Below are 16,118 nucleotides of genomic sequence, written 5' to 3' on the forward strand. Positions count from 1 at the left end.
TGAAACATCTCAGCATGGGGTGCCGCAGCCTTTACACGCTGCTTCCCTCCAGAAAACAAACAAACTGAGGTCTTAATAAATAAATAAATAAATAAATAAAAAAGTCTCTGTATCCTCTTAACCTCAAGGCATGGAGGTGATGGTTGCTCCAGGCAAAGCATTCATATAACTATATAGCTAATTTGAAACAAATTTACATCATAGCGTTGATTATTTAAACACAAGTTGGAAAAAAACAGGACTTTAACTTCTTAATTATTCTTGTTCACACTGCATTTCCCATGCACACAGTCGCCTTAAGTGCAAATAAAGCCTCCCATCTGTTTGTAATTACAACTACATAATTTCAGTCATTGTGGCTAATCATTTTGACTGCACATTCGATTAAAACTAGTGCAGCAATGGTGCAACTTTGAATATCTGTGTGAAAGCTTTTGGGCCTCGTACAGATGTGAACAGAAAAAGTAGCAGATTAACGTCTGGCTGCAGAAGTGAGACTGAAAATTGTATAAAAGCTCGTGCAGGCCAACTGGCTCCAAACCAAATCCTTTATAGCCCATTTTCCATGAGCAAGTAAAATTACACCACTGCTAGAAAGCTTTCCCTGCTAGCTTTGTGTGATGCTTTTTATTTGCCTAATCCCCAAATTAAATGATGTTTGACGCAAGAAATTTTAAACCTCATGTCATCAAGCCTCTGCTCTCATCATGTCTCATTTCCCTGTGGTGCCCACGGAATAGGACAGGCAGGCTGCATGGCAGGCTACTTCAATAAAAGGAGTTGAGAAACGTCATGTAACATCACTTTACTGCGACTCTATGTAAGCTAACGACATTATGAACCCCGGGGCAATGGTGAAAGCTAATGATGGGAGGATGATGGCAACGCAATGTTGCCATAGAAGCCAATTTCCAGTGGCTTGCCAGATGTTAAACATCTAAATGTGCATTGATCAGTGACTGGATAGCCCATAGAGATTTCTTCATTTGCCTAAAAAGAAAACGAGGTTCGACTGCGTCCCCTTTCAGTTTAACAGGAACTGAACGAAGCATAAATGATATGATTTAAATTAATTACATATGTAAAAACATGTAGTCTCAATTAATTCAGTTAGCCTGCAACACGATTCCACTGGCAAGGGGTAGATTAGAGGGTGTAATTAACAGAAAACACAAAACAACATAATGTGCGTGCGCACACACACGCACACACACACACACACACACACACACACACACACACACACACACACACACACACACACAGTAAACCCTAATTAAAAAGCATTCAGCATTCGTAAACAGATGACAGTTTTGACTTAGAAACTGGTGGCCTCATATAAATAAAAACATTTTTTTGCGTTGAAATGACTGGTTGACACATCAATTAGTCAACCAGCTAGTAATTAAAAACTTTTGGATGACTAATTGATTTATACCATGGCAGAGGAAACAGTTCGAGCTACGAATCACCACAAAGTATGTGTATATACTTAAACAAAAACGTATTTTTTCTTGTTAATCCAGTATTTAATGTCACAACACTATGAACATCGCGGGACACACTGCATGCGCAACATCTGCCGAGATTCTGTTGACAGAAACATTGTTAGAGGACTTTTACTTTGAAACAAAAACAGTAAAAGTTCAGTTTAAGCCATAAAATTTATATTTCTTCTTGTCTGTGACAAATATAGACATTGAAAGTGTAGTGATAGGTGGCATGAAGTGAGTATGATTAACAAAACACTATTTTCACAATCTGTTTTTGCTGAAAACTGTCCACGAGACTCCTATAGAGTGCCCCAGTAAAGATGCCTGAAATAAGGTCTGCAGTTAAAACAAGCTGAAGAGACTTCCACATTTTGTTAACGTTTTGGTCGTTTACATAAAATATGTCAGCAATTAACCCGCTAACAAACTTTAAAGCTTTTGTGTTTCTTAAAAAAGATGGCTGCTAACATGTGGCTAAATGAGACAACGGATCGTCTTCACACCAAACCGCAACAAACTCAGCTTTACAGCCTTGTAGTGGTGGAGACATGAACGTAGTGTAGTTCGTTTGTGGCCTGACATTAGCTTTTTTCTTCTGGTGATAGCATTTAGGCCTAAAAAATTATAAAAGCTGTGTTCATTTGTGAAGATGATCTTACTGAACAAAATGTGTAAGGATCATCAACATTTTTTAAAAATTTTTTTTTTTTACCACAGAGCTTATTTTCGGTAATAATTCAAAATCCAATGACAAAATCTGATCAGCTTTTTGACAAGGAAACCAGAACGATGTTAGCTTCTGCGTCGGCCTACAGAAAAACGTCATCCCTGCGGGCACTAACTGGGAGACAGATTTTATTTTGTCCTGCCAGCCAATCAGATACTAGCATTTACATTACTTTATGAACTTGTGTGTCTGATGCTGATGACGGGACAACACGGTGGACATGTTCTCAAATGAGGACAAGTTTGCTGTTTGTGTAAACACAGCTGAGCAATGTTGTTGTAACTTCTACTTAAAGCTTTGTATTATCACTTTTTCAGTGGTTCTTTTTTCATGGAGCAGATTTTAACCAACATCTACTGCAGTCTGTTTATCTGTAGCTCTGATTCAGCAGCACTGATTTATATAAGAGAGGTTGCTGAATCCTCCAACTCTGTGAAGTTGACTGGTTCAGCAGCTTGTGATCAGAGCTGAGTCACACGCATAACGCTGCTCCTGCATCACCTAACATCTTGCATACTTCCTGTGCCAGCTGACATCCTGTTTTGAGGACACGTGATGACACAATTTCACATCATCCTTTACCAACAAACATGATTATTTACAACGACAGCTCCCCTGATCTCTGAAAATAAATCAATAACATCATGTTTATCTTCTCCTAACTGACTCCAGACCAGGCAGACTGATAACAGCAGCTTTAGTTACTGTCAAACTGATTTTCTCAGCAACACAAAAGATGACAACCAAGTGACAGGGCCTCGCCCAATAAACACGAAACAAGCAATTAACCCAACTATCACCCTATAATCACGAATCAACTGTGGAGCTAGCTGGTTCCCGCTTTGCTCGCAATCGTCCCCAGTTTGGCAGAAGAGCCTTTTGGAGGGAAAACATGGAACATCTGGTGGAAGCAGACAGGGGCTGGCGCTACACGATGGGAGAACAAGTGCCTGAAAGCTTCATTATGTCCCAGCTGTTGGGCTTGCTGTTGCCCTCAGCAAAAACAACCTCGGCAGGATGATGTTCCTGGCAAATACGCTGCAGATTATTTCAAGCAAGGCCTTTTTTTGTGTTGCTCTGCAGGGAAGCGTGAGCAGGTGCTGTTGGTGACTGTGTTATTTCAGTGCGAGTTGACCAGTGTGACAGGGCTGAGCTTTCAGCGAAGCAGTTCAAAGCTAAAGATAGACATTTAGATGAGGAGAATGTCTCTTCTTTCTTTCTCTCTGGAGTTTTCCTTGTTTTTCTTGGAGTCTGAGCTGTCGGGAGCAAATGTCGAGGCCCTGTAAGGTCAAATGAAACCCTGTACCATCTCTAAAAAGAAAAAAATTTGCTTGATTTCTTCCAAAAACATCATAAGAAGGCAATGAGCAATGAAAGGGGAAATGACGAAGAAATTAGTGAAAAGTAGGAGAAAATCACCTGAAAATTAGTAAAACAAACAACAAAAACATCTTTGAGCTCATAGAGCTCGGGATTTTTCAGCCGAACAGCTAACTTACGGTGTAGGACTCAGTAAAGTTTGGAGATAAAATGGTTTAATCGTGTCGCTCTTGTTATTGTTATTGGAGCATCATGGATCCAGTCCTGGTAGTGAAACAAGTCATTGTGTATGCTCAAAAAAGAAAAAAAATCCTACTCTAACAATGCATGTCTTTGGTAAAGAGTCTTTTTGGGCCTCATGACACCATAGAAATTGTAATTCCATGGTTTGGCCACTATGTCAAATTGAATTCAATGCCCAGCGCTGTTTGTTAGGGTTGGTAGAGCCTCACAGAGCCAGTAACATGAATATACACTCTATAAACACACAAAACAAATACCTGACAATGTCAGGTTCAGATATCAAGGATGCTGAGTAAACTTAAATTGCAGAATAGTCTCGTTGACATCTGAGAATACAGAATCAGAATCAGCCATAAATAAAATCTCCAGTTTTTGCTTAAACTCTCTCCAGGGCCAAAGCCATAATTTCAGAAATACTGAGTCCAAATTCTGCAGCAAACTGTAAACTCAACCCGAGGCTGTTAAAAATCCAAATTGCAAACATTACTGAGGACATTTCCACCTTTAAAGGAAATAGCAGTTACAGTTATGTGACACCAAACCTGCCAATGATGAGACAAGATGTTTCATTCGTGAAATTTACTGCTCACTAAATAAACTATTGCATGTGTATCATGTATAAAATAATCAGTGAGTGAACAAAGTGATTTCGAACACAGCGTGGAGTCAGCGCAGGTGTTCAGAGTTCAGAGGTTTACATGTGAACCTTCTCTCTTTGTTTCTTATTTCTAACTTTTCTTATTCCCTCTTTCCGGCCCGGTGCTGCAGCGGCAGCAGCGGCAGCAGAGCTCGCTCTCTCAGGTTGGACAGCTTGTTCAAGTCGAATGCTATTAGTTCTAGGTCAGCGCCTAGGCTTTCTCTACACCCCAACAACACCTTTTCACCAGGCAGGGATTCCAACCACCATTAATCAGAGTGGTGACAGCCCATGGATGTCAGTAAATATGTTTCCCTCACTGCCTCTTTTTCCCACCACTCTCTGTCCCCGCTCTCTCTATCGCTCCTATGATTGTTCTTTTCTCCCTGTTCTTTGGGATTTAATGTTGGCCTGTTCTTGATTATTAATATCAGAATTCGACAATGAAAAAGTATAACTACACATCCAACACTTTAAAACCTGGAGTGACATCACTTTTCTTGTGCTGCTTTCAGACACCTTTTAAACCTATGAGCAAATCGGTACGATTTCTTCCAAAATCAGGGGGAAAAAAAACAAAGAGCAATTTAGTAAGAAGTATGTCACAAGTAATTGCAGAGTAATTTTAAAAAGCTAAGGGAAAATGTCTGGGGAAAAAAGAATAAAAGCCAGGAAAAACTACATTTATAGCTAATTATCATAATTGCTTATATGAAATTATGTTTCAGAATTATTATAATTTAAGCATGTTTTTCTAGGTCATTTTTATTTTTAAATCTATTATTATTACTATTATCAATTATTTATTTATTTATTTATTTATTTATCTAAGGTTCAGGTAATTTTCTTGTACTTTTAACTTTTTTTTTTTTTTTTTGCTAATTTGGGGGTCTTTTTTTTTTGTTGCTCATTGCCCTCTTCTCTGTTTTTAAAAGAAATCAGCCAATTCAGTTTCAAAGAGTTAAGCTGGATAGTTTTAGGATTTTTTTGGCATTGAGAGAAACTGCACCAAGGAGCAGAAAATTGCTTCAAGGTGCAAAATTAAAGTCTTTTGCTTGTTCCCTGCTACACCAAACATTCTCTTACAGCCAGCTTGCATATGAACATCTTATCTGCATGTTTTTTTGCACTGAACATAAGTGTTGGCCAGGTGCTTATGAATGTTGTTGGAACAAAACGTCTGCTCACTTGAGACAGTGTGACAGTTTTGTGGTGTGCACGGGTGGTACAGCTGACAAGGAGGGGATGAATGTTGGCTAGCATGCTGGCTTTTGTGTGCGTGTGTGTGTGTGTGTTGGTGACATGCAGGCAGAGGGCCAACGGCAGCCAGTTGGAGAAGTGGGTGCCCATCTCGGTTGGCATGCAGGGCCGAGTACCTGCTGCTGTCCAGAGACAGCTGTAACGTAGCCACCCGTGGCCGTGCAATCAGGTTGGTGGCTACTGAATGCTGATAATGCTGCAGTCTGCGCTTTTCTCCGCCTGGCAGACGGAGCTGCGACCGACCAGTGACAGGCATTCCTCAAGAAAATAACTCAGGGCCGCAGCCAGAGAAGTAAACAGAGAGCAGGGAAGAGCAGGAAGACAGAGAGACGAAGAGATAAAGAGAGGATAAAGACAGACGAAGGGAGGATGACACGAAGCAGATAGTGACCTTTGCAAAGATGGATTTGTTTACCAAACAAATGTTCTCGCTGTCAACACCTGCTCCAGAGTGACCTTCACACAGAGACAGAGCTGACGGCACTCATCAGTTCATCTTTGTGCAACTCGTCAACGCTCGATCGCATCAGTTCAACACACAACATGAGCCATGTTTCCTGTCCGTCGATTCTTCTGCATACAGTCATGTTCATTTAATCACTATTAGCTGTAATCATGTTGGCTCAAACACTAACAGGCTCATGATTCATCATTGGCTCAAATTCTTCACTTATAATAAGGGATAATTCACAATTTTCAACCAGCTTTGTATCAAAACAGTGTGGGTATTATGTGTAGATGAACTGTGGGAGACTTCCCTCCAGTTCTCAGGCTGTTGCTCAAAACACAGGATGTACTTCTGCATTTTCATATCGCCCACCACCACAGACACAAGGAGTACAGAGCTGGATTATCGCTCTCAAAATCAGGCCAAAAAACAATAAAAACAGTAAAACTCAGCAGCGTTGATAGAATGTTAATCAAAATATATCTCTCATAATGTTTTCAGAAACATATTTTAACGCTGTTTAGCTGTAAAGTTTGTGAACAGGAAATGGGCTGCACACTGCTTCCTGCACAGTGAAAACAGAGGCCTAAAACAGGGATCAAACGCTAAAACTAAGCAGCACTGATCAAATATAAACCAAGATTCTGTTGCTGAGTTGCGTATTATCGCCTCAAATGTTGTCAGAAACATTTTTTAGCTTACTGTTTAACTGTAACAACTTGCCACCATTATTTCACTGGGACCAGTCCACATTACATTTATTGGTCTGATCAGGTGATATGTTTTCTGGTAGTTGTAGGTTTTCTACCTCTTGAGCAAAAGCACCCTTTTTCTCTGCTTTTATTTGCATCTTTTTACTGCAAACAGCCTAACTTTATGTAGGGGCCTTCTTTATATCTGTAAAATATGTCTTAAAGAGTTCACCCAAAAATAAAAAAATGGATTTTTCCTCTTACCTGTCATGTTGTTTCTCAATCTGGATTGTTTGGTGTGAGTTGCTGAGTGTTGGAGATATCTGCTTTAAACACGTCGGCCTTCTCTCCAATATAATAGAAGTAGATGGCACTTGATCCGTGGTGCTCAAAATGCAAAAAAACCCAAAACAAAACAAACTAAAAACACCTGAAAAACTCATCAGAAATGTGTCTTTCCAGGTACCATGAGCCAGTTACTCAAGATAATCCACAGACCTTCAGGTGCTGGTAGGTGTGGTCAGGTCATTAGTTATTGGGATCACCTGAGGCCCAGCGTTCCCAGTACTTCAAGTGCACACCAGTGGTGTTGTTAGGCCTTGGCCTCCAAGGCTTCAGCCCTGAATGTTTAATAAATAGCCCCATTTTTAAATATGTGGGCTACGTATATGTTTCAATAAATAAGAATAAGCTCAATAGTGATAATAAGCCCCAGATCTCATCTCTCTAATTTCCTCTCATACTTGTACTTGAACGGACTTAAAAATTAAATTCCACCACTGTGAACATAAATACATACTTTTTATTTAATCAGTCAGTATTTTTTAGATAATAGCAGTTGTTAAGTATTCTGTTTTTACTCAATACAATTTCACTAATACTACTAATTACTAATATTACTTAATAAGAGTTTTAATATCAAAATCCATAATTATTCTGGAAAGAAAAAAATGATTTTTTTAAGGGTAAATAAAGTGCCAGAGTGCATAAAAAGCAACAAAATAGAGTTTGTTCATCAATAAACCTCCAAGGATGATCGTTCTGGACCCTCTTACAGAGATCCAGGCCAAGATCCTAAAAGATGTGTGAGTTTGCTGTACAGACTGTATGTCTTCATTGAGCTGTCCAATACTACTGAACCTCTGCTCTGTTAAAGGTTATCTCTGTCACATTAAAGGGATCCAAGTAATAGTCCAACAATAAGACTAGAAAGAGTGCAGAGTTTATGACACTGACTGTGTGTTCAAACTCCAGTCGAGGACCTTCGTCACGTCACCTCTCCTTTCTCTGCCCCCCTCACTTTCTGTCACACCTCTAAGTTAAGTTATTAAATAAAGGCAAAATGCACAATAAACGATTAAAATAAATAAATAAATAAACATTTGAAATGATCACTACATTTAACCTCTTTTGTGTTGGGCCCGTCTGTAATCCCTGTAGCCAGCAGATGGCAGTGTTGAGCTAAAGCTGTTTTTCATCAACAGTTCATTCACAAGCTGCTGCTGCTGTTCACCATCACTGTCAACACAGTGACAGTGATGCACACAGCACTTCATACATCTACAATGGAGATAATATCTTAAAACTAAATGGCTTCAATTTGACAGAAAATCAGTTGCATGAATTACAGTGTTAGCAGTATTGGAGCTTTTATGTTTTATGTTACAGACACCTGATATATTTTTGGGTGAACATCCACTGTGACATGAGCTGTTTAAGATACCACAACACACAATTCAACTAAATAATGATAAAAATATAGTTTGGTTCTATTCACAGGATAGTGCAAGACATTAGGTGGGTTTTAACTGATGAAATTATGAGTGAAAATATTTAAGGTTTCAATGACTTTCAGTGACAAACTTTGTTTTTCACTTGATTTAAGCTACACAAGTTTAATTTTTACATTTCCTATCCCATGCCTATATTTTGTACTTTTCAAACAGGACTTACCTGTGCTTTATTGTTATTACCCAGTAAAGCACAATAAAGGTAGCTGTTATGTGCTATACAGATAAAATGGCCTTGCCTTTGCCTAATGCACCTGAACACGTAGCCCACGCTCCTTCTCTCCACTCTTTCTAAAAAGGGTTGTCTGCATTTTGTCTGGGAGGAATAAATCATCTGAGGCCATAATTTATAAATGATTTTCACTCAGACAGGAACCACTCTGCAGTCTCTCGAAAAACAACAAAAAAACAACACTGTCTGCTATCTGATCTTATCTGCTGTATGATTTATTGCCCAAACCGTTGGGACAGGATCCATCCAGCTCTTTTCGTTTAGTACATCAACCTGAAATTATTTCATATTTATTTTTATTTCTTAATGTTGGTTCCTTAGCAGACTTTTGGCATGAGATGAGGTGGCTATATTCTCCAGCTGCCAAAGAAAGCACCTTTTAAGCTCCTGTATTGTTCTTTTGAAGTTCTTTTCTTTTTCTTCAGCTTAGTTTAGTTTACTTAAATGGGCAAAAAAGTAAAAACACTTCATCAAAAATAGTCTATGAAGAGTATATTTCCAGCAGACAACAAAGAGTGGCTCACAACCAAATATTCCAGCACCTCTCACAGAGGAGATACATGATAACCTGTCCAACAATTTGTAAAAACCGATTGATAATCAATCATATTTAAAGCAAAAGTGTAATTTAGCTGCAAATTGACTTGTCCATGGTATTATCTGGCATCAGTAAAGGGCCCCAACACTAAAAAATAAATAAATAAATTATATAATGCTATTTGACAAAGGTGTTGTATAACACCTTTTAAAAGTGGGTGCCACGTAGCACCATAATAGGTTCCCCTTTGATAAAGACAAAAACACTTTTGGGTTCAGTTTAGCACCATTTTTGTTCAGAGTGATCCTGAGGTATGCTTCAGAAGAACACAGCTTTTTAAAAAAGAAAGTCCATTTAACTGTATAAGCTGCATAAGTTGTAGTATGGGTTTACAAAAATTAAAGTTGTTGTGTATACCTGTATATATGTTTCCTTACCCTAAAGACTCCTAAATATAGCAAATTGCACCTGTAAAGTTTGACCAGTGAGTAAAAACAACTTGAATATTGTGTTCATAATCAGAATTAGTTTGGTTGTGTTTTGCTGATTGTATGCCATATACCGGAAGATAATAACTTTAGTGCGAATCTTTTGAGAAACAAATCAGCCTCTGATCCAGTTTTCTTAGAGCAGTTCCAAATTTGAAGTAGGCTCACGTACACAAATACAGTCTCAATCCCTGTGTGATTGTTTAATTATTAAGGTTGTTTGTGTGGAAGGAAGCTCAAGCAGAACTCGGCTCTAACAACAGGAGACTGTGGAGGAGATGCAATGTAGAGCTGACGGTGCAGAAGTTTCTGCTTTTGATGGCAGCACACAGTTTTATATATGGTGCAAAAATGTTTAAAAAAAATCATCATGAAGTCTCTTTCTACCGCACTGACTATCTTAAAATAAATCCAGATATCACAAAGAGTGAACAAACAGAATTAAAACACCGTTTGGTTCGCCGCCGTCCCCCTTCAACAATTGATTTCTCTCATGCACCCAAACTATTTGTCACCATAGTGAAGTGTTTCCCTACGAGCCTCGCAGGTTGTTCAGCCCTCTTTACCTCGAGGGCATCAGAACAATGACTGCATTCACATTCAAAGCCACGTCGTGCCTCTGTGACAGCAGAAACAGTTATGGTTTGCATTAGCTTGTAACATAGCATTAAGTGAAGAGCCAACAGAGTGTCTGCTTTGGGCCTGTAATTACAGTTTCTGTCTGCCTCTGAGGACAGCGCCAAATTATCCACCACAGACTCGGAAATCCCCAAACTACAGAAGAACACAGACTGACTAAAAAACTGAAATGTCTCCAGAGGTCGGAAATTTCGGCTTTTAAAAGTACTTTTCATGCAGGCCAAAGTCGTTGAGTTATAATACCAAGTTAGTGCAGAAATTCTTATTTCTAATCTTGAATTATTTGATATTTGATTCATTCTGCTCAACAAAGTGAATCTGAATACAAGAATAATCCTGCCTGTTTGATGTGGTTTGAGATCAAAGGGAAACTTGAACCTGCTCTCTATTTTCCCATGTTTCTGTGTCTAAGTGACTAATGGAGACAACAAACTTTGTTTGGTCTAGTGCAGAGAGCGCTGCAGCAGCGACACATGCTGCAACGTAATCTTGACAGGCAATCGTGCACCGTCAATTTACATCCACTGAAAGTGCTTGTTTTTGCCACTGACAGGCTCAGATGTCAGTTTGTTGAGTGTCTGGTGACATTATGGAAAAGACCTTTTGCTGGTTGCTTTTAACTACCTGTTCAAAGGTGGGAAAATTCCACTGGTAAACCGTCTCACTGTTCTGAATAAAAGATACGATCGCAGAATAGGGGAACATATTGCCTTGAAGCCAGCGAGGGAGGTGGTTACACCGTAGGCAGAACGGGTGTGACGTTTTGACGACATGTTACTTGTGCAACCCATCACTGGAGATTTAAAAGCAGCAAGCAGAAAACCCAAAGAACTGCAGCTGAAAAAGTCCACAGATTTGGAAAACAATGACGTTCAGGACCTCCTTATCCTCAAAGCAGAGGACAGGATCAGGTGATATATAACAGGGACGGTAAATTATTGTTGGTGAAATATTATTGCTTAGAAAGCGCTGCTGATGCATGTGTCATATGTCACATAAGAGGATGATGCTGTTGTGTTGAATGTCCCTTCGGTTTTTCTTCCATGATGCCGGCATGCTGTCTAAAAATCATACACTGGAACTGTATGATGCTGTCGTTGTTTGGTTCTGTGTAAAAAATGAAAAGGCAGCGTAAAGAAGGAACTTCATTGTGGCCCCACAGCATGTAAAAACGGCTTTAGACACAAAAACATGGGAAAATAGGGTGCAGGCTGAAAAATACATAGATTTCCCTTTAAAAGTTTGTAACACCCATCTTAGTTTTCCCTCTGAGATATATATTTTATTCATAGACCAACAACAATAAACAAAAATATAAAGCATCACATCAACTTTTTATAGGCAGAGAAAAAGGGTATAATTTTATACAAGACATCTAAAATGACCAATTCAGAGCAGAAACACATAAATCACAACTAATAATAACGATTAAAGCGAACAATTTAAACAAGGTGAAAATAGCACAAGCACTATAACATGAAGAGTGTATAAAAAAGACAAATTTGCTTATTTGCAAAATATTCCCTACTGGGTAATTACATTAACCATGGGGTTAAAGAGCCCATTTGGGTTGGGACCGCTGCGTTCAAGGACACTAGAAGCTCTACAAAGAGCTGCGTTGTCTCAGATTGGTAGATGCTACTGTCTCTGAAACAGTCCCACATTACAGTTCGAAAAAGACATTTAATAGAGATCAAAAATCTACAAGCTTTAAAATCTTATGGCTTTTCTTTTTTCTCTTGAGTCCCTAAAATGTTAAAGATTAGCACCACTGGGCTGGCATTAACTTCAAAAGCTGGGTTAATGTAAATAAGTACTTTAAAAGGATTCAGTATGTTGTACACCCACTGTGTCTTTGTCTAGTGTTATAGAACCAGAAGGAAATCGATCCGCTTCCACCACAGCGGGTTGCCAACAGGAAACAGGACTGAAACTAAGACTATGCTTTTCTATTCCAGTAAAAGCTTATCTCAACATTTACTCAGCATGTTCCTTTTTTTCATTTTTGAGCATCTTTTGTTCTCCTGTTTCAAAAACCATCAACATTATAAAGGTTAACGGTCACATTATAACACATGTATTTATGTACTACATGTACATAGACCTAAAAAAAAAAAAAAAAGGGACTTCAGATTTCAGAAGCAACAGTTATTTACACGTCTTTTTCTGCCTAAACATTTCCCTTTGTAAAAAAAGCTGTGCTTTGTAATCAAACTGCTTCATCTTCACAGGTAGAAAAATACAAGTTTCATATCCCGGCACCTGCTAGAAGTATTTCTGTCATGTCATGCAAAAAAAAACACTTATCACCTTAAATGTCCTACAAAAATAATTGGTAACAAAATAAAGTCTTGAGAGTCATGCATCTGTCCTTTCACTGGTTTCTGTACATAATTCAGCTGTGTTTTTGTTGTTTTCTTTTTTACAGTCCTGAGTGTGCAAAAAGTCGATATCACTGATGGCTAAAAATAAGACCAATGTTATGGACTGCTGAGAAAGAAAATTAAAAAAGCAAAGGCATCTTCCCGCTCACTTTACACAGCCGTCTGCAGAGCACACACAAATATTCCAACTACATTTTGTGTGTCTGAATTATAACTTAACTACGGGTTTGCAGAATAGCACATTATGTGAGATGTTTTCAAGTTCTGTGTAAATGCTTATCATTCTACCTACGACACAATGCAACGCTGCAAAAGTATTTTGCAAATTGGCAAAGCTTCCTGAAATTAATGCAGGATATATTTCCTATTCTGACAAGAACTATTGCAGCTGTGGACTACAGCTGACTGTACTCTACCAGCACTGCTTTACTAGAATATTAACATTTTACAAAAGTGCATCATCCTCCTGATGACATCTGATGAATGCCGCTGTCTTTAAGTACTCATATTTAGAGGGCTGTAACTCCTGTCTTCTTAAGTTTGACTGATTCTTGTTTTAATTTGTTCCTGTCTTTTTTAGTCAGGGTAACATAGACTGCATGAAATGAAAGTATGTAAACCTAAACAAATACTTGTTCTAGGCTTTGAGCATATTCCTTCGCACAGTGTTTACAAATTGTAGTTGAATTTTTCCATTATATTATTCATTTTTCAATTCATCTCGCTTGTAAATGTCTTCATTACCTATCAAATGCCCAAACACAGAAACAAAGTCAAGTGAAATGCATTTAACATGATCTTACACGTTTTACAAAATTGTCATTAATGCTTAAAAAAAGTTCATTTTTATATCCACTGTTCAGTTTAATATCTGTACAAAAAAATGTGTAAAAATCACGAAAAAATGAAATTTAAACAGAAGAGGAAGGAAATAAGAATCTCAAATGAAAATGAAAAAAAACCTCCTCCCATTGCTACAGCCTTGCTGGCTCTTAAAAAATGTCAGCATTATAATTCTGGACAAAATGTGGAGATCATCCTAACTGCTTTAATGCACTTGTCCCCTTTTGCCACAAACAACATGAATATAAAAAGTGCTTCTGACAGCTGGTGGGGAGGAAGTTAGAGACTGAGGATTGGCTGAATAAAGGGGCTCGTCATGTTTCCGTACTTGTGTAGCTGTTCTTGCCTGCGTGCAGTCTGTGTGTTTTTAGTCACTGACAGGAAGTGGGTGGATGAAGGGCTTCCCTAAGAGACGCTGGAGCAGCGGATGCTGGGGGAGCCCATTTGTGTGAGCACCTTGTCGAGCCACTGCAGGGGGCCGTTCAGGTGCAGCTCGATCCAGCAGGGGGTGCTGGTCACCGTCTGTCGCCTGGGAGGGACACGAGGACAGCAGAGACAGATGTTGAGTTCACGGAGAAAGATGTTAAGCAGAAGTTGTGTGAGTAAACTTACAAAGTCAAATTTCAGCCAAGTCAAACTACTTTCATTTTAGCCCGCACGAAAAACAAAACGACCTCAGAAAACAAAACACATTTTTAATGTTAAGACAGAAATCTAAGACTCATGATGTTAATTTTTTAGGTTTATAGTTGTATTTTGGACTCCCTTGGGATTGTGAGGCGTTCCCTGGCCAGATGAGATATATAATCCCTCCAGCATGTTCTGGGTCTACCTCAGTGCCTCTCCACAGCTGGAATCAAACTGATTTACAGTTGTGTGTCAGTCAGTCATTTTCTGTAACCGCCTGTCCTCGTAAGGGTCGCGGGGTGGTGGAGCCAATCCCAGCTGTCATTGGGCGGAAGGCGGGGTACACCCTGGACAGTTCACCAGACCATCGCAGGGCCGACACATATAGACAAACAACCATACACACTCACATTCACAGTCAGAACCCCGGAGAGAACCCACGCAGACACGGGGAGAACATGCAAACTCCCGGACCGAACCCCCGTTCCAACTGGGATTCGAACCTCTCGCTGCGAGGCAACAGTGCTAACCACAAAGCCACCGTGCAGTTGTGTGTTTCAGTCTTTTTTTCAGTTTGTTTGTTTCAGTTTTAAGTCCTTTTGACCACATGTCATCATGTGAGGGACCGAGAAGTTATACTTCCACATTTTTGCCACTGTTTAGAATTGGCTTGGGGCTTGGTATGTACCCTCTGTCTAAAATGTGCAATTTTAAGCCCAGTCTGCTTTGACTGGTCAGCATTTCTGGGTCCTCTCTAACTAAAGTCCCCCCTTTACACCGCCCCTGCACTTTTACAGAGAACCTAACGATGGCAGCATTATTCTGCTGCTGTGTGTGATTACACACTTTATCCCGCGATTAAAGGACGCATGACAGGCGTGACCTTTAACACACAAGCATCTACCTCTAGTGGGACATATAATATACACATCTGCAGCACTTTAACAAGTAACAATGGCATAACATGTCAATCACAATCATTTACTGTCTCTGTTATATGACCGCTGATCTCGTCCTGCTCAGTTTGCGGACATTTACGGCCGCTGTTCTTCTTTGAATTAACCGCTAAGTTAACAGTTGCTATTTAAATCTCCCGCAGTGGGTTGCACGCATAAAAACCTCATCATAACGTCATACTCGTGCCGCTAATGGTCACGTCTTTCCAGCTTTACGTTTTACACAGATCACGTTTTAGGGCTGTCACTACCTCTGTTCCCCGCTCAGAGGCGAGACCACTCTGTTCCACCTTTCCACGATCAGAAGTTTTGTACAGAACGACGAGGCAGCATTACGGGGTAATATTTCCACCTTTAACAGGCAGAGCAAATGCGACTTAAATGTCTTTGCAAAGTCATCAGAGACAGGAAATGACCATAACGGGGAACAGCAGACTTCTTTCCTGTGAAAAATCACCAATGAAAGCTTCTAAACACAACTTCACATGTTCCAGCAGGAATACAATCAAAAATCAGGTTTAGAATTTATAATTTAGCAGCGTAGGCTATATAATGTAAACAGTAGTGTAACTGGAGCAGATGACCATATAAAAAAAATTCAGCACACTATGATGTCATACTGCAGCCAGAGTATTAAAAAACTGCTGGAAACAAAGTATTCAGAAAAGTAAGAAACATGAGGTTTTTGCTCACAAAAATTACTTTTATATACATTTCCCTCCTTTATTATGAACATCATTCATTGTAATATCACATAATACACAAAATGTGGAGAAGCATCGTAGTTCCCCTTTAAGGTCA

The 16,118-nt window shown here is 39.3% G+C and overlaps 1 protein-coding gene across 1 annotated transcript in view; it reads right to left on the bottom strand.

Annotated features, from left to right (window-relative positions):
- Nucleotides 1–11,432: 11,432 nt before the first annotated feature.
- Nucleotides 11,433–16,118, bottom strand: part of smad3a (SMAD family member 3a) — a 37,649-nt gene continuing 32,963 nt past the window's right edge. Inside the window, exon 8 of the mRNA XM_042491787.1 lies at nt 11,433–14,263. Within this exon, the coding sequence (XP_042347721.1) occupies nt 14,140–14,263 (124 nt within the window). The 3' untranslated portion in view covers nt 11,433–14,139. The remainder of the gene's footprint in view (nt 14,264–16,118) is intronic.

Source organism: Plectropomus leopardus, chromosome 1 (genome assembly GCF_008729295.1).
Source record: "Plectropomus leopardus isolate mb chromosome 1, YSFRI_Pleo_2.0, whole genome shotgun sequence".
NCBI lineage: Eukaryota > Metazoa > Chordata > Actinopteri > Perciformes > Serranidae > Plectropomus > Plectropomus leopardus.